We start from the raw sequence: 19,387 nt of genomic DNA, 5'->3' as shown, positions 1-19,387 counted from the left end.
TGAAATGGCTATACAGAAGTGATGCCTCCATCATTTCCGGATAATAGCTCTTCTAATGTTATTTGATATATTTTTAATTCAATGTTTTAAATATTTATCTAAATATATATTTGATGTTTTAAAAGAACTACTAATGATATAATGTGAAGAGAAGCTTTAATTCCAGAGCAGTGGAATATATGGGATTTTGAAGATTTCAATTTTGCCAGAATAGTCTGCCAATTTACTGTAAGCTTTACAAATAAAAGGAGTTTGAAATTGTTTTCCTTGTTAGTCCTTTTTAAAAAAAATTTTTTTAAAAATTTATTTTAGTGAGAGAGATGGGAGGGACAGATGGAGAGGGCGAGAGAATCTCAAGCAGACTCCACACTGAGCCCGGAGACCTACATGGGCCAAGATCATGACCTGAGCTGAAACCCAAGAGTTGACTGCTCAACCCACTGTGCCAACCAGGTGCCCCGTGTGTTAGCTCTTTTTAATAAAGTTATTCTATCTCCTCTGGTATTCTAGAGGAATACTTGTGAGGAACATTTTGAGGATCTGAAAACTAATTTTATCTTTCTTTCTTTTTTTTTTTTAAAGATTTTATTTATTTATTTGACAGACAGAGATCACAAGTAGGCAGAGAGGCTGGCAGAGAGAGAGGAAGGGAAGCAGGCTCCCTGCTGAGCAGAGAGCCCGATGCGGGGCTGGATCCCAGGACCCTGAGACCATGACCTAAGCCAAAGGCAGAGGCTTTAACCCACTGAGCCACCCAGGCACCCCTAACTTTATCTTTATTTATTCAATATTTCAAACAAACAAAAAAATGTAGAGAATAATACAACAAATGCATATTCTATATAACTACTACTCAGCACTCAGATTCTAATATTTTCTCCTTTTTAAAACGTAAAGTATTAGACTCAATTTTAGTTACCTGTGTACCTGTTCTTCATTTTAATCTTCATCTATGCCTTCCCAGAGGTAATCACTTTGCTGAACTTGCTTTTATTATTCCTGTCATGTTTTATACTATTACTACATGTGTGAATCTATATGCCCTTGGGTATAAACACCAACATTTCTTTATTCTAATGCTGATGGGCATTTAGGTTGTTACCTTTTTTTTTTTTTAAACTATTACAAGCAACGCTTCAGTGAACATTTTTATTCATGTCTTCTTATGCACATGTATAAAATTTCTCTGGAGTACATAACTGGGAGTGGAATTGCTAGAATGTGGAGTATGCATGTCCTTGGCTTTCCTAGATGTTGCCAAATTGCTATTCACAATGGTTATTAGTATGCATAGGAGTTCCCATTTTCCGATAGCCTCACTAAAACTTGGTATGGTCAGACTTCTTATTTGCTGCCAAATTATGGTCTGTTATTATTCTTTTAATTCGCATTTTTCTGATTACTAATCTTTGTAAAAGTCAATTGTCTATTGGGTTTTCTTTTTTTTTTTTTTAAAGATTTTATTTATTTATTTGAGAGAGAGAGCATGAGCGAGGAGAAGGTCAGAGGGAGAAGCAGACTCCCCGTGGAGCTGGGAGCCCGATGCGGGACTCGATCCCGGGACTCCGCGATCATGACCTGAGCCGAAAGCAGTTGTCCAACCAACTGAGCCACCCAGGCGTCCCTATTGGGTTTTCTTTTCTGTATATTTCCTCTGAACTCTTTTGCCCATTTTCCTATTGGATTGTCTTTTTTTCTATTGATTTATAATCTATCTTTATAAATGTAAGATGATAATAATTTACTACTTACGTGCCCTGTGGTGATCTCCCATCCTGTGGCTCATCTCTTTTGGTTTGGTTTTAGTGTCTTTTTTTGCATAGGAATTGTAATTTTTATCCGTATTTTTCTTCATGGTTTGTGCCTGTGTCTGGAAATACTTTTCTCTCATGAGTTCAAGATATTTTTGGGGCAGTGAGGGGTGGCGGGGTGCCAAGGTAGTTCAGTTGGTTAAATGTCTGCCTTAGGCTCAGTCATGATCCTGGAGCCCCAGGGTTGAGCCCCATGTCTGGCTCCCTGCTCAGCAGGGAGTCTGTTTCTCCCTCTTCCTTTGTCCCTCCTCCTGCTCCTTCTCTCTTTCTCTCACTCACTTTCAAATAAATAAATAAAATCTTAAAAAAACAATTTTCATATTGAGGTTGTAATTTGAAATAAAAAGTTTCCTCAGTGTATTGAATTTTTGTATTTCTGTGGCTATTTTTTCATATGCAGAATTTCTAATCAATACTCTTTTTTTAATGCACTTTCCTGTGTTTTATTTTTGCGTGTTTCATAGTTTTTGTTTTTTAAATGAAAATAATGTTTTATTTTTTGTAAGTTCTAAACATATCCATTTTGGAGTGGGGTCACTCCAAATTAGTTTCATCTGGAGTGACTGTATTTGCTAATTGGTGATTTGTTGGTATTTTTTGTTAGCATGGGACTGGCTTCAGTTTTTTGGAATTTAAGTTTACAGAATCATTCTGGCTGGGAGGTATATTGTTTTGTTTGATTACCCTCTCTACCTATGGGTCTTCTACCAGGCTCCCTAAATTCCCAGTTTACAACAAGATCTTTTAAGCTTCTTGTTCCATAGTAACACTAAAAAACCTCGCAGACCAGCCAGAGAGCCAATTTTATCAGGCCTACTCAGGAGTCTAAGGCTGTAGCCTCCCTTCCCCTAGAGGCTTGTAGGATTCTAAATCTTTAATCTGGATAGAAATCACTTAATTCCTTTAATTCCCATTCAGCTTACTCGTGCCTGCCTCCCGTGCCTCCTGTCTCCTTAATGCAAGGTGTGGAGGCATTCCAGCTCGGCCTTTGTCAGTGAGCTTGGCTTTCTTCTGTCTCACAGGGAGTGCTTTCAGTCCTCTTAACAATGGTCAATGCCTGCTTCCAGACCTGGACTCCAGAAAGCAGGCCCAACTTAGCCCATCCCTTTTTGCAGGTAGTCTGTAGCCCATGCCTAGGTCTTTTTTGTATCATATATATATATATATATATATATATATATATATATATATATATATATGATCTATTATTATATATATTATGTATTATATATACTATTTATATCATTACTTTGTGTTTGGAACAGAGGGTGATGTCTGGAACTGTGAATTCACTGTGCCATCTTGATTAAGGTCTGGATTTTGTCTTAATTTAGCTAGATGGTGAGCTTCTCCAGGAAGGGTTAACTTTTTAGCAACTTCAAACATGATGCCTGGCTGTGGGTGCATGGTGGGTGTTTTTTAATGAAGGACTCTTGGGCATGTCTTCCTTATTTAAAATTTTTTTTAAAAAAGATTTTATTTATTTGAGAGAGAGCAAGAGAACATACAGCAGGAGGAACGGCAGAGGGAGAGGAAGAGCAGGGAGCCTGACAAGGGGCTCAGTCCCAGGACCCTGGGATCATGACCTGAGCCAAAGGCAGACGCTTAATCAACTGAGCCACCCAGGCACCATGAGTGTGTAGTATTAGTGTTTTTAACCTGGATCCCACCGTAGTTATATAACCTTGGCAAGTTGCCTAGGACCCCTAATCTCACATCCCGCTTCCCCCCCATTTTAAAATGAAAGTAATACCTCACAGGATTGCCTGAGGAGTGAATGACAATTCTGTGCATGTACTTTCTGTGGATTAGGAGACATTTCAGGAATGTTCTCTTTTCCATCTTTCTCAACCCCACCCTCACTGGCGATTAACACTTTTCTTGGCATTTGTTGTTGGATATAGTGTTCTGTAAGTGTCAGGTTAAAATGGTTTATAGTGTCCTCAGACTTTTATATTTTAGTGATTTTTTAGGTCTTCTTATTTCTGCTACTGAGATAGATGTGCTAAATACACAGGCTGTGATTGTGAATTTGTCTAATTCTTTTGGTTTTATGTGTTTGTTTTTTATGACATCTGTTTTTTGCTATTGTTGAAATCTTCCATGTAGGTTCACTTCTTAATCAGCATTATGGAGGTATAATGGATATGTAATAAACTGCATATTTAAAGTATGTAATTGGATGAGTTTTGTCATATGTATATACCAGTGAAACCATTACTACAGTCAAGCTAATGAACATAACCATCACCCTCAAAGGTTTTCTGTGCCCCTTGGTAATCCCTCTTCTAGCTCTTCCATCCTCCAGGTAAACACTGATGTGCTTCCTGTCACTAGACAGTGATTCGTATTTTTTAGAATTCTGTATAAATGGAATCATACTTTATGTCCTTTTTCAATCTTTTTTCATTGAATGTGATTATTTTGGTATTTGTCATGTATTTATCAGGAATTCACTCCTTTTTATGTTGCTGCATTGTATTCCATTATATGAATGTACATTATATTCTTTCTAGTTTTTGACTATTAGAAATAAGCTATAAATGTCTGTATGCAAGTTTTTGTATACTTGTTTTTCTTAGGTAAATACCTAGGAGTGGAATGGCTGGGTCATATGGTAGGGATAGTTTAACTTAAAAAAAATATTCCTAAACTGATTTCCAAAGTGATTGAACAATTTTATATTCCTAGTAGGAGTGTGTGATGGTTTCAGTTGCTCTATGTCCTCCCCAGCACTTGTATGATTAGTTCTTTTCATTTTTGTCATTCTGCTCTCCTTGATTATAGCCAAAAGGCCGAGAAGTGATCATTTTAGCCATTCTAATAGATGTGTGTGGTTTTTTTCATTGTTTTTTAAATTTACATTTCCCTTATGGCTAATGATGTTGAATGTCTTTTCATATACATATTTTCCATTTACATATTTTTTTGTCAAGTGATTTTTCAGATCTTTTACCAATTTTTTAGTTGGGTTGCATGCTTTTTATTGAGTTTTAAGAATTCTTTATATAATCTAGGTATTAAGTTCTTTATTAGATATATAATTTGCAGATCTTTTTGCCCAGTTTGTGAGTTGTCTTTTCATCCTCTTAACAATGTCTTTCCGTATCAGATAAAGGGCTTGTATCCAAAAATCTACAAAGAACTTATCAAACTCAACACCCAAAGAACAAATAATCCAATCAAGAAATGGGCAGAAGATATGAACAAACACGTGAAAAAATGTTCAACATCACCCAGCATCAGGGAAACACAAATCAAAAGAATGAGATACCACCTCACACCAGTCAGAATGGCTAAAACTGACAAGTCAGGAAATGACAGATGTAAAGATGCAGAGAAAGGGGAACCCTCTTACACTGTTGGTGGGAATGCAAGTTGGTGCAGCCACTCTGGAAAACAGTATAGAGGTTTCTCAAAAGTTTGAAGATAGAGCTACCCCATAACCCAGAAATTGCACTACAAGGTATTTATCCCAAAGATACAAATGTATTGATCTGAGGGGATGTGCACCCCATGTTTATAGCAGCAATGTCCACAATAGCCAAACTATGGAAAGAGTCCAGAAGTCCATTGACAAATATGACAGTTCCAATTTGTATATGTATATGTTTACATGTATGTATGTGTATGTATGTATATGCAATTCAGTCATCAAATGCTACTCAGTCATCAAAAAAAAAAAGATAAAAAAAGAAATTTTGCCATTTGCAATGATGTGGATAGAACTAGAGGGTGTTATGCTAAGTAAAATAAGTCCATTAAAGAAAGACAACTATTATATGATCTCATATGTGGAATTTAAGAAGCAAGGCAGAGGATCATAGGGGAAGAGAGGAAAAAATAAAACAAGATGAAATCAAAGAGGGAGACAAACCATAAGAGACTCTTGAGCATAGGAAACAGAGGGTTGATGGAGGGGAGAGGGGTTGGGGAAGACAGGTAACTGGGTGATGAACATTAAGGAGGGAATGTGATGTAACGAGCACTGAATATTATATAAGACTGATGAACCACTGACCTCTGCGTCTGAAACCAATAATACATGGTAATTGAATTCAAATAAATAAACAACTAAATTTTTTAAAAAGTATCTTTTGGGGCACCTGGGCAGCTCAGTGGGTTAAGCCTCAGGGGGTTAAGCCTCTGCCTTCAGCTCAGGTCATGATCTCAGCTCAAGTCATGATCAAGCTCCACATCGGGCTCTCTGCTTGGCAGGGAGCCTGCTTCTCCCTCCCCCTCTGCCTGCCTTTCTGCCTACTTGTGATCTTTCTCTCTCGTTGTCAAATAAATAAATAAAATCTTTTTTTTAAAAAGTGTCTTTCAAAGAGAAGTTCTTAGTTTTGATGACATTTACTTTATGGATTGTTTTTAATATTGTATTTAGGATATTATTGCCTAACCCAAGGCCACAAATATTTCCTCCAGTGTTTTCTTCTAGAAGTTTCATAGTTTTCAGCTTCACATTTAAGTTTTATCTATTTTGAGATAATTTTTAAATATGGTGTAAAGGAGGGATCAAATTTTACTGCTTTCTGTATTACTGAAGCTCTGTTATTGAATGTATAGAAGTTTATCATTGTTATATCTTCCTGATGCATTGACAGTTTTATCATTATAAAATATCCTTCTTTGTTTCTAGTAATACTTCTTTTCTTAGTCTGTTTTGTCTAAAATGAGTAGAGCCATTCCAGCCTTTTTAGGGTTATTTACATGAGGTAATTTCCCCCCATCTTTTTATTTTCAATTGATTTGTGTATTTGTATTTAAAAGCATCTCTTTATTTTATTTTATTTTATTTTAGATTTTTATTTATTTATTTGACAGAGCGCAAGCAGAGGGAGCAGCAGGCAGAGGGAAAGGGAGAAGCAGGCTCCCCACTGAGCAGAGAGCCTGATGTGGGTCTTCCCAGGACTCTGGGATCATGACCTGAGATGAATGCAGCTGCTTTAACTGATTGAGCCACTCAGGCGTCTCTAAAAGTATCTCTTTAAACAGGATATAATTGGTTCTTGTTTTTTAAAATCTAGTCAGAACATCTTTGCCATTTGTTTAGTCTTTTGTCTACTTCTGTTTAATGTAATTACTGATATGGCAGTATACAGGTCTGGCATTTTGCTATTTGTTTTCTATTTGTCTCATTGTTTTTTGTTCTTCTGTTCCTTCTCTTCTGCCTTCCTTTGTATTAATCAAACAATTTTAGTAATCTATTTTAATTTTTCTCTTGGCTGTTTAGCAATATATCTTTGTATTATTTTTTTAATGCTTTCTCTGGGGATTATGATATACATCTTTAAGCTACCTAGATGCATCTTAAGTTAATACAAAATTGCTTCAGATAGAATATGGGAAACTTGGAATAGTATATAATATTTATTTCCATTTTTAGTGCTGTTGTTATCGTAAGTATATGATATTATACGTATATAAGTATATGATGTTATAACTTGCTTTAAATAGTCCCATAAGTTTTTATAAAGAAATTATGCAGAAAAAGCATGTGTATGTGTATTTCAGTCCTTCCTTTGTACGTGGTTGCCAGCTGGTATCATTTCCCTTCATCCTGAAACACTTCCTTTAATATTTCTTGTAGGGGAAATCTCCTAGTGACAAATTCTTTGTTTTTATTACCTAAAAAGTTCTTATTTTGTTTTCTTTTTTTGTTTGTTTGTTTGTTTTCAATTTTTGAAGGATAGTTTAGCTGGATATAGAATCCATGGTTGATAGTTTTTTGTCTTTCAGCACATTGAATATGACAGTTCCAATGCCTTTTGTCCTCCGTTGTTTCTCATGAGTCACCAACTGATAATGGTATTATTGTTTTCCTTGGATATAATAGGTCATTTTTTTCTTTTGTTGCTTTCAAAATTTTGTCTTTATCTTTGGCATTGTGAAGTTTCTGATGTGCCTAGGAGTGGTTTGCTTAAGGAGGTTCTTTGAGTGTCTTAGATCTGTAAGTTAATGTTTTTCACAAAATCTGTGATTTTTGTGGGTTCATTATTTCTTCATATATCTTTTTGAGCAGAGTCCTCCCTGAGCGCAGAATACAACACAGGGCTCAGTCTTACAACCCTGAGATCATGACCCGAGCCAAAATCAAGAGTTGGAAGCTTAACTGATTGAGCTACCTAAGTGTCCCAAAAGCAAAAAACTTAAAAACCACTCCTCATTGGAAATATAACTACCAAATAAATTTAGGGTGGCAATGAAATTGTCAAGTCAAATACAGTCTACTCATTCTTGAATTTTTATGTGGCTGCCAGACAGCTCTATGCCTCAAGAGTCATTGGGACTTTGTTAAATAATATTTTATATATTAATCTCAGTTTTGTATAGTATTATTGCATTTTATTTAAAGCTATTAGACCAGTATTGAATTGTTACAGAACAAAGATATCTTTTTTATTTTTTTAAAAGATTTTATTTATTTATTTGACAGAGAGAGATCACAAGTAGGCAGAGAGGGAAGCAGGCTCCCCGCTGAGCAGAGAGCCCGATGCGGGGCTGATCCCAGAACCCTGGGATCACAACCCACTGAGCCACCGAGGCACCCCCAGAACAAAGATATCTTGAAAGAGGCCAAGATCAAGTGGAAATGTGGGTTGGGGCTACCGAAAAAGGGCAAAAGAGTATCAACCTTAAACTAGCCATAGTAGTTCTTCCCTTTGAGTATTTTTGATTGTAAACACTTTGCCCTTGCAGTCATTTATACCTGCATAATTATAACACCTTTATTTTACTTAATATGCAGGAAGGCCTTCTTTTTTATTTATTTTATTTTAAAAATATTATTTGTTTATTTATTTGACAGACAGAGACCCCAAGTAGGCAGAGACGCAGAGAGAGAGGGGCAAGCAGGCTCCCTGCCGAGCAGAGAGCCCCATCCAGGGCTAGATCCCAGGACCCTGAGTCCATTACCCGAGCTGAAGGCAGAGGCTTAACCCACTGAGCCACCCAGGCGCCCCTTTTTTTTTTATTTTTTAAAGATTTTATTTATTTACTTGAGAGAGTGAGAGCATGGGGGGAGGGGCGGAGGGAGAGGACACAGAGCTCAGTCTCAGGACCCTGAGATCATAACTGAGCTGAAGACAGACGCTTAACTGACTGAGCCACCCAGGTGCCTGTACAGGAAAAGCTTCTTATATATTAAACCTAACACTTCCTTTGAGTGATGTGCATTCTCCTTTGTCCATATACCGAGAGCTGAGGATTGATTCTCGGTATGGAGTAGGAAATAAAGGATCTGAATGGGAAAATTGGAAAGCTTCCTGGTATTTTTTTTTTTAAGATTTTTTTATTTATTTGTCAGAGAGAAAGAGAGCACGTGAACACAGGCAGACAGAATGGCAGGCAGAGGCAGAGGGAGAAGCAGACTCCCTGCCGAGCAAGGAGCCCGATGTGGGACTCGATCCCAGGACGCTGGGATCATGACCTGAGCCGAAGGCAGCTGCTTAACCAACTGAGCCACCCAGGCGTCCTGCTTCCTGGTATTTTTGAAAAGATTTCTCATCATGGCCTTTCTTGGATATCTCTCTCTATAATATCACACACACATATATATACAAACACATTCTAAAGACTTTATTATACATTTTTTGACATCTGTATCTCTTAAGGCATTTACCACATTCTATGGGGTGTTCTTTTTTTTTTTTAATGGTTTTTCTTTTTAAGATTTTATTTGTTTATTTGACAGAGAGATCACAAGTAGGCAGAGAGGCAGGCAGAGAGAGGAAGGAAAGCAGGCTCCCTGCTGAGCAGAGAGCCCAATATGGGGTTTGATCCCAAAAAATAAATAATATTTTTAAAAATATTTTTAAAATATTTTAAATATATTTTAAAAATATATTTTTTAAATGTTCAAAAAATATTATTTATTTATTTATTTATTTATTTGACAGACAGAGACCCCAAGTAGGCAGAGACACAGAGAGAGAGGGGGAAGCAGGCTCCCTGCCAAGCAGAGAGCCCCATCCAGGGCTAGATCCCAGGACCCTGAGATCATGACCTGAGCTGAAGGCAGAGGCTTTCTTTAACCCACTGAGCCACCCAGGCGCCCCTCTGTGTGGTGTTCTCGACTTCTGTTTGCATATATGTTACTAGACTGAAAATTATTGGAAGGTAGAGAAATCTCTTAGTTTATTTTGTATTCTCAACAGCCTAGGATAGTGCCTTGAAGGTAATAGGCACTTTTAATAGGAAGGGAGAGAATGTTGTATTCTATAATTTAAATAGCACCTCTTCCATTGAAAAAGATTTGTTTTCTCAACAATAATAGGAAACCTTGTGCAGGTATTTGGTTGAATTCCATCGAGGGACTGGGCTAGTTTGCTTTATTTATTTATTTATTTTTATGTTACGTTATGTTATGTTATGTATTGTTCCGTGATTCATTGTTTGCACATTAAAAAAGAAAAAGGTTTTATTTATTTATTTGACAGAGAGGGAGAGATCACAAGTAGGCAGAGAGGCAGGCAGAGAGAAAGGGGGAAGCAGGCTCCCTGCTGTGCAGAGACCCCCCCCCATCCCCACCCCATCCCCCCATACAGGGCTCAATCCCAGGACCCTGAGATCATGACCGGAACTGAAAGCAGAGGCTTAACTCACTGAGCCACCCAGGTGCCCCTGCACATTTTTTAAATAAAAGTTTTACCATGCTTGGTACAGTGACTATGTACTTCAGTTTCTCAGTTGTTAAATGAACTTAATAAGAGGATCTACTTACAATGTTTTGGGGATTAAATGAGATCATCTCTGAGTATGCAAATATATTACCTCAAAATTTTATTGAGTTTTTATTAATAATAATCACAGACTTATAATGTGTATCATAACATAAGACCTTGCATTCTCTGGGTTGTCATGTTAAAATGTTATAAAAGCTAGAAGTTTTAGGAGTTAACAATGGCAAGTCATTATTCATTCAGGAATTAGTTTCTTCTTGAATTTGATCAGAAGATGGACCTACCCTAATCTGCTGATTATTATCATAACAGAATGTGCTGTTGGAATTTTAGCCAAGGCACTAAAGTACAATAGAGTGAAATTCAAAAGTGACCTATTTCAAGAACAAGTTAGAGGCTCTAAAAGCTCTTAGGTCAAGGAAGAACATTTTCAGAAAATTATGCTGTGGCTTCTTTTTAGCATATGGGAGAAGTAGGGGTGCATGCTTTCTCACTTGGTATCAAGTGTGGGGAACTTGAAAGGGACCATTTAGAGATTTGAAGAGTTCTCTTCAGTGAGGGGATACAGAGGACTGGGGTCTGAGTCCCCTGAGAAATCCAAGGAGAAAACTAAAACTGGGTAACTGCTCCCGTAGGCAAAGCTGTCCAAGACGTGTCTGTGTTGGAGTTTGTCTACACTCCCACATTTGTCAGGGCAAAGCAACATGAATGTTTCCTGTACATCAGAGGCAGGCCTCATGGAAGAGAGGGGCAGTCTGGAGCTGTTTTGATTCCTGCCCAGATAGACTGCCTAGAAGGACCATGAAGCTCTGATAGTTGGTCTTTTAAGTGACAGCAAGAAAGCCAGGAGGAAAATGAATTATCCTTGTCAGTGGAGCTACAGCCAGAAGGTCTCTGAGGTGAGACTCTGGAGAACCCACAAAAGTACATCTGAGAAAAAAGAGTCAGCTTCAAACATGATCAGACAGGTGTTTGGGCAGGACCACGGACAATGGAATCTGCCTTCCTTGTCCCGGCTTCTCTCTTTCCCGTACCCACTTCAGAGGGTATGGCCGCTAGAGAAGGGGAGAAGCGGTCAGGAACAGAGACAAAGCTGGGGTTGGGATAAAAATAGGTGTTAGATCCTCTTTCAAGATCATTAAACAGACTCAGGGGTAGTGAATTGCCTAAGAATATATAGTAGTCAAGGGATTTGGACCTAAATCTGTTTGTTGTTTAGCCACATTTACTTAGGTTCCATTCATTTTTTTAATACTTTTTAAGAAGAATTTATAAACTTAGTATCTTCTGAGATCACTCATTTCTTTGGCAGAAAGTTGCCCTAATTTGTATTCAGTATTAGTTTCTCTCTCTCTCTTTTTTTTTGGGGGGGGGTTCCCTTTTGTTTTAGTTTTTACAGAGTGAGGAGAGGAAATTATGACTTCTGATTCTTAAGTTTGTGTGTGTGTGTGTGTGATTATAACATACTTTCAGAAAAAAAGGAAAAAAGAATGTATGTGTGGTTTCACAAATAAAGTGACACCCAGAAACTATTATCCAGGTCAACAAATAGACTACCTATGTATGTCTTGATGCTCTTAGCACAAGAACTAAGCCCAGACTCTAGTAGGCAGATGTTCAGTTCTTAACTACTTGGTCCCAATGATTATAATTCTGTTTCTTCCCCCTAAGCGTTAGCCACTATCCTGACCTCCAGTGGTCACCATTTCTTCAGTTTGACCACAGAGGCATGCATTCCTACATATATCTCATTTAAAAAAAAAAAGTAGAAGTTGCTTAAAACTGTAGATAACAGGTTAGATATTAATAGTGCTTGCGTCCTAGAAGAATGATTTGATTAAGAAAACAAACTTTTCAAGAATTCAATTAAACACAAATAATGGCTGTGCTAGTTATAATTAGTACTGGCAAGTCCTTTGAGCTGTGATTCAGATTTGCTTCTGATTTATTCCAACTCCCTCCCATTCCAAAATGTAATACCTTTTTTGTACTAACATTGTTCTAAATATGTATTATATCCTTTGGGATAAGTACAAATGCTATTTGCTGTATCATAATGTCCCTTTTGTCCCTCTTTTACAGCATGGGTAAGTTCTCTGTCCATGGGGATGATTTTCTTTTGCTGCCCAATAGCCAGTGTCTTCACAGACATGTTTGGTTGTCGGAAGACAGCTGTCGTGGGTGCCGCTGTTGGATTCATTGGACTCATGTCCAGTTCTTTTGTAAGGTAAGGACTTGGTTCTTCATGATGCTTTTCAAGAGCTGTTAGTTACCACAGAGTTGTTCCTTCAGAAACTTTGCTGTTTACGAGGAAAAAATCCTCCTTTTCATTGCATAAGCTTTAAGCAGTATGACTTAAACAGTGTTATCCGGAGTAGCAAGTCAGAGCTTCATAATTAGAAACTTTTTGCTTGCAGCGCTCTCATATTTTTCGTTCAATTGTGTTTTTAATCCACTGATCAGAAGCTACAGAGCTTTCAGAGGAGCAAGGGGAGATGTGATATAAATTCCAGGGGTCGAACGCACTTTCCCGTAGTTCAAGTTCTGCCTTCTTAGGAAAGCCTTCTAGCAGCTCTAGGTCACATCTGTTTCCTGCTCGGAATCCTTTTTACACACACAATTGTTACTTACTGACTTAGACTGCACTTCAGTTGTCAGACTTCAGCAGTTGGAACGAGCTGTTACTGAGGTGAAAATTTAGAAGTGAGAGAGACTCAGGAGCAGTGAAAATGCCATCATTTATGCTGATGTGCTGTACTCTGTGGGGGAGATACGAAGCTAGTATCACCCAGCATTTAGTATTTAAAATAGAGTGCAAGAAAGTGTTTCCGATTTATATCCATGGCTCTCTAGGTTTCTACCTGGCAGCTTTACAGTATTGTGGAATAATTGTTCGGATATAGATGTTCGTGATGATACTGTTGTCAGTACTATTTTTTTAAAAAAGATTTTATTTATTTATTTGAGGGAGAATGAGTGAGAGAGAGCATGAGAGAGGAGAAGGTCAGAGGGAGAAGCAGACTCCCCAAGGAGCTGGGAGCCCGATGTGGGACTGGGATCATGACCTGAGACAAAGGCAGTTGTTCAACCAACTGAGCCACCCAGGCGCCCCATGAAATAAGTAGCAGTTATCGGGAAAACTGCTGCTATGTGGAAAAACTGAGGAAGAATGAATGAAGTATTATTTTTATTTTGTTCTATGTTATTATTTGTTTCACTAAGCAGATTATAAGCAGGGCATTTGCACATTTTTAGTTTTTTTTTTTTTTTTTTACCAAGTACCTGGAACATATGGTTGTTAAATATATGTTATGGAATAGAGTGGAGATTCAGGAAAGGGTGATCAGAGCGAGGTAAAATTAATTTGGGAAAGCTCAGGGGTGACTCTTAGCCCTCTTCTGGAGATTATGCTAGCTGTGGGTGACTAGAGGGGGAAGGGCATCTTAGAGAGAGGATTGCCAACATGCCTTGATTTTATCAGATTCTAGAGTTCCTTATGATTACCTTAGCATATTGCTAGACTAGTATTATTGTTCAAAATTTAATTATTAACCAACTTTATCTGTGTTGGTTTCTAATAAATAATTTGCCTTTACTACTGATATATAGCCTTTTGAATAGACTTTTCAAAAGAAAAAACTTACAGTTTTCTTTTACTCCTTACCTTAATTGTTTCAAAGTATGTAATAATACAATCCTTTACATTCATAAGAGATGTGTAATTAAGTTATTTTTGGTTAAACTATAAAATTCATAATCCTTTATTATTTTTTTGAAGTCTATATGGCCTTAAAACTTACAAGGTGGGATCACTAATAACACACTTCACTTAGTCTTTCTGCAATCAGAATATAATTTTTTGTTATCTTGCACAACACTGAGAACAGTGCAGTACAGGGCGAAGGTTGGTCTGCAGCCCTTAGGCCAACAAAAATGAGGTACAACTGCTTCTCTGTGCAAATGTTTCTGACATAACTTTGGGGAGAAAATGTCAAATGCAGCTTTTCCTTTGAATAGATTGCTTAGTAAGTGCCTGGGAAATCTCAATAAAATAATGAATTGCTATTGTAAAATGATAATTGTTCAAAACTTTTTTTGAGATGAGATTTTTTGCTAGTTAGGTTAATCACTGTGTCAGTGTTACTGAAGCCCTTCCTGGCCCTGTCCTTCCTGAGTGGTGGAGAGCACAGCAGTTCTTACCGAGTGCTGCTTGGGTCACCTGAAATCCATGGAAAGAGGAAGAGGAACAAAATCACAGATGGCCTTCCGGTCATTTTTTCATATACTTGAGGCATTTTATTATCCATTCAGGGTGAATTAAAGTATTTTCAGTGGCATATTCTTGATATATTAAGTTTTTCACCTCTTTTTTGGTAAGCCTTTATTTGTATAAAATATTTTGATGAACTAAAACCCCCTTTCCTATGAGGTTTTGTTCTGCCAAGCCCTCAATACGAATAATGAAAGCACTCTTCATCTTTTTCATCTTTACACAGCTCCATCGAGCCTCTGTACCTTACCTATGGAGTCATATTTGCCTGTGGCTGCTCCTTTGCCTACCAGCCCTCCTTGGTCATTTTGGGACACTATTTCAAGAAGCGCCTCGGACTGGTGAACGGCATTGTCACCGCCGGCAGCAGCATCTTCACAATTTTGCTGCCTTTCCTCTTAAGGCTTCTGACTGACAGCGTGGGCCTCTTCTATACACTGAGGGTCCTCTGCATCTTCATGTTTGTCCTCTTTCTGGCTAGCTTTACTTACCGACCTCTTGTTCCAAATGCCAAAGATAAAGAGAGTGGAACCAAAGGAGGCAACAGATTCTCCCTCTTTTCCAGGCGGAAGTTTAGTCCTCCAAAAAAAATTTTCAATTTTGCCATCTTCAAGGTGACAGCTTATGCGGTTTGGGCAGCTGGAATACCACTTGCACTTTTTGGATACTTTGTGCCTTATGTTCACTTGGTGAGTATGCCTCTTTGGCTTTGCTGGTAATGGATGTCGTGATTTCATACTGGAAAAGTTCTTAGAAGAGCAAGAGAGATCACATTGAACTTGGCCTTAAACATTATCCTGGCTGTAATTCAGCGACTCTTGAAATTCAGGGTCTCTTAAGACAAGGTCAGCACACCCGTCAGATCATTAGATAGAAGGTACGCTTCGTGGTGTGCGTTGGTGTTTTAAAAATTGCCAAACCTAAATAAACAGAAACAACTTTAAAAAATTTAAAAAAAAAAAAAAAAGAGGAAGGCTTAAATACTAGAACAAATGTCAAAACAGAAACTTAATAGGTCACATTTTCTTTAAGTAGCTTATAAATCATAATCAGGGACAAAGATGGTGCAATGATTTTGCCAACATCAGTAAATTATTTTTTGATGAAAAGGTACAGAAATTAGCTAAACTGTAAAAGCCAATGGGCTTGACACAAAGAAGCATTACCTCTACTTGTAGGATACTTCTGGGAAAATGTGAGTTCTTTTCAGAGGATTATTGAAGTGAGAGAATTGTTAGCAAATTCCAAATGTGGGGAGAACAAGATTTCACAGGAAATTAAGAATTCCAGGGCTCAAACAATTTATATTGTTTACGTCTATCTCAGAGGCAAATTTAAGCCTCTTTATACTGATACAAGAATTAGCAGTATCTGAAGTACTTGCCCCTGGCAAAATTTGCTCAAAGTGCTTATTATGTTTCTTCCTTTTTTTCTTACTGTTGTGTCTAAAAAATGTATTTACAGTCCAACTTTCGGACATTCATGCAATTTTTCTTTAAAGTTTTGGTGGAAGTTGGTAACAGCTCAGGGAATTCTGGGCTCAGGGAGTCTGCTAGTAAACTATGTCATCAACTCTTGGTGGGTTCCTATGCAGAATTCAGAAAGGAATTAAGTCAAGGAAACAGGAGGAGAAATGGTAAACAGTCCTGGATCTAAGAATAATTTTGATTTTTCAATTCCTCTTATTCTTATTTTGCCACAAGTGCTGAAGAAGTCACTGGGATGACCGATGGGAGGCAGGGAGAGGGACTGATTTTTAGTACTCTGAGTCACTTGGCATTTTGCAGAGACTGAGGTACTAGGTAAAATGACCTAGTATGCAACCCCTGTCACATATGTAGAATGTGACTGCATCTTGACCTAATAGTCCATTTTCGCACTTTTAGGAAGGCATATCTAAACCATCTGAAGCTATTTTTTGTTAGAATGTAGATCCATTGTGGAAGAGTCTCCTTTATCAACTATCTTTTCTGTAGCTTCTGTGGTTAAAACATTTGTGGTGTCCTCAAAATGAGAAGATTTTTTAAAAAATTCTTCTTTGGTACTACAAAGTGAGCATATGCAGAGAACTCAATATCTCAGTTTTGTTGCTACCAGACACTTACCTAAGGACAAGTGGTAGGTGACAGTGTAGTCATTTCTGGTAACATATTTATAATCTGTAAAATAATTTCACATATATTATTTTATCTGACCTTCACAAAAAACCCGTGAAGTGGGCAAACTAAACAGTATTAGCTCACCTTGTGCAGGCTGGAAAACAGATGAATCATTAGCAAAGACGTTAAGTGACTTCCCGTTCCCATTCAGAGATGTTAAATGAAATGAGTATGCCTAAGGAAATTTAATAAAAATGTTCTTGGCTGTTGACTTCTTAAAGTAAATCAGATTTCGTAATGAGGGATGATTAGTTTGTCATCAGGAGGCTGTAAATCAGAACAATAAGGTCTCTGTTAACTCTGATAAAGCCGGGACTTTTTTCTGCTTTCCCTCCTTCCAGGCGTGTTTTCTTACAGACCTGTTGCTCTTTTTCATTTGTGATTGTCTCTTTGTCAAACTGGTATAGCACCAAAAGCCATGCTGGAGAGGAAACACCAGCCAGTTAAATGCCACGTGGGCTGTTTTAATCTTGTGTTTGATGGGTGCACGGTGTTTGTCACTGTGCTGTAAATGAAGGTTTGGACTGCGGGTACCTGTGTAACCCAGGGTTCATGGATCCAGGCTTCCCTTAGAGGAGGAAAAGGAGTCTCCCGTCATCTTTCCAAACACAAGTAGATGATGTTCAATTCGTATTAAACCCTTTATTGGGTGTTGAAGGGAATACACATGGGAGGTATAAGAAACTGTCAAAGGAGCATAGAATCTAGTAAATGTTATAATAAAAGCTATTATAGCTGGTAATTTTTACATATATTATCTTATTTAATCTTCACAACATTGAAGTACTTATAACATCTTCATTTCACGATGAAAAGACTGAGGAACTAAAAGATTTAAAAACTTGCTCTGGGTCACAGAAATAGTGATTGGTAATTATTGATGTGGCACATTTATTCCAGAAGCAGTGTTGTATCTTGGGTAAAGGTAAGGGCTCTGCGGTAAGACAGATCTGGGTTTTGTTCCTGACTAGTTGCGTGATCTTGAATAACATCTGTGAGAATCAGTTTCTTCATATATAAAATAGGGATAAACCCAATTTTGTAGCATTGGTGTAAGGATTAGAGAAAATGCATGTAAAGCACTATCCAGTTCTGGTATAAAAATGAGCGTTAAAGACCATGTGATTGCCAATTGAGTGGTTTTTAAGTGAGGGCTATAAAAGATTCAAAGGAAAAAGATGATATCCATTTGGAAAAATGGTTAGTAAAAGCTTCACAGGATTGGAGTTGAGCCTTGAGCACGAGATTTGGTGTTAAATTCAGATTCTTACTTAATCAACTAGGGAACTAGTTTATCTAGGTCTTCTTTGAAGATTCAAAAGTACAGTGAAATGATTAAGTAAAAAATTCTAAGATTTTGACCTGTTAGACTATACATGATGATTTGAGAGAGAATATGTACGCTTTGTGTCAGTCTTGCTCTTAAAGCCTGGTTGGAGGTCTTATATTTTCCAAGTTGACTTTTTAAAGATGAAGTATCATGTTGCTTCCTGAAAGCTGTCAAATGATCTCTCTTTTAGGCCCGCCCATTTCTTAATCTCCATTGTGAGAGTACAAATCTTATAGATGAGTTTAGGTGAGGCCTAACTTTCTAAATAAACATCGTTAGTGGCAACTGCTTCAGTTTTTATTATTTGCCCCTTTTGGCTGAGAGTTGTTTTGCTTTGTTTCTGGGCTACATATTTATGGCTTCTCCTTATCCCATTTTTCTTCATTCATTCTTAGAAGCGTAACGCTCTTTGGTTTTTCCTCCTCCCTCTCCATCACCCCCTCGTGTCTTCGCTGGTTCCTTTTTCACCCTGGCCCTTAGTATCAGTGTGTCCTAGGGCTTCTCCCTAATCTTTGTATCTACTCATCCCGCCCAGTGGTTTCATCCAGTCTCTGGAGTTCAGACATTGTATATATGCCAGTAACTCTGAATTTGTACTTCTCACCCAGACCTCTTTCCTAAATTCTCTACCAGACTTTCAGAACCACCTACCTACTTAGTATCTCTACTTGCATGACTGCTAGGTGTTTCAGATTTAACATGTCCAACCCTGAAGTCTTACCCCTTCCCAAACCTGCTCTGCCCTCAGCCATGTCTGTCTCAGGAGATGGCAATGTCATCCTTCTTAGTGATCAGGCCCCAAACCTGGCTTCACCTTAGCTCTTCTTTTTTCATGCCACACTCCTGATTCAGTCTGGAAATTTGGGTGGTTCTCCTTTCAAAATATATTCAGGATCCGCCCTCCTTTCATCGTTCTCACTCCTGCCCCATAGACCAGGCCACCATCATCCCTTGCCCAGATCCCTGAATTTACACACGTAGCTGGCCTTCCTGCTAACGTCCCTGCGCGTGCAGTTCTCTACACAGAGGCCACCAGTGTTCTTTCAACACATAAGTCACTCCGCTCAAAATCCTTCGTTGGCTTTCCATTTCTCTGAGAGTAAAAACTCCGGTCTGTAAGGTACTCCATCCTT

At 38.0% G+C, this 19,387-nt stretch overlaps 1 protein-coding gene across 1 annotated transcript in view; it reads left to right on the top strand.

Moving 5' to 3' along the window:
- SLC16A10 (solute carrier family 16 member 10) overlaps positions 1–19,387 on the top strand; it is a 122,012-nt gene that overhangs the window by 62,068 nt on the left and 40,557 nt on the right. The window contains exons 2-3 of the mRNA XM_059176842.1: positions 12,578–12,722; positions 14,992–15,454. Coding sequence (XP_059032825.1) covers positions 12,578–12,722; positions 14,992–15,454 — 608 coding nt within the window. The remainder of the gene's footprint in view (positions 1–12,577; positions 12,723–14,991; positions 15,455–19,387) is intronic.

The sequence above is a fragment of the Mustela lutreola genome, chromosome 6 (assembly GCF_030435805.1).
Source record: "Mustela lutreola isolate mMusLut2 chromosome 6, mMusLut2.pri, whole genome shotgun sequence".
Lineage (NCBI taxonomy): Eukaryota > Metazoa > Chordata > Mammalia > Carnivora > Mustelidae > Mustela > Mustela lutreola.
Note: the sequence above shows the minus strand (reverse complement) of the source record. Positions and strands in the feature narration are given on the sequence as shown.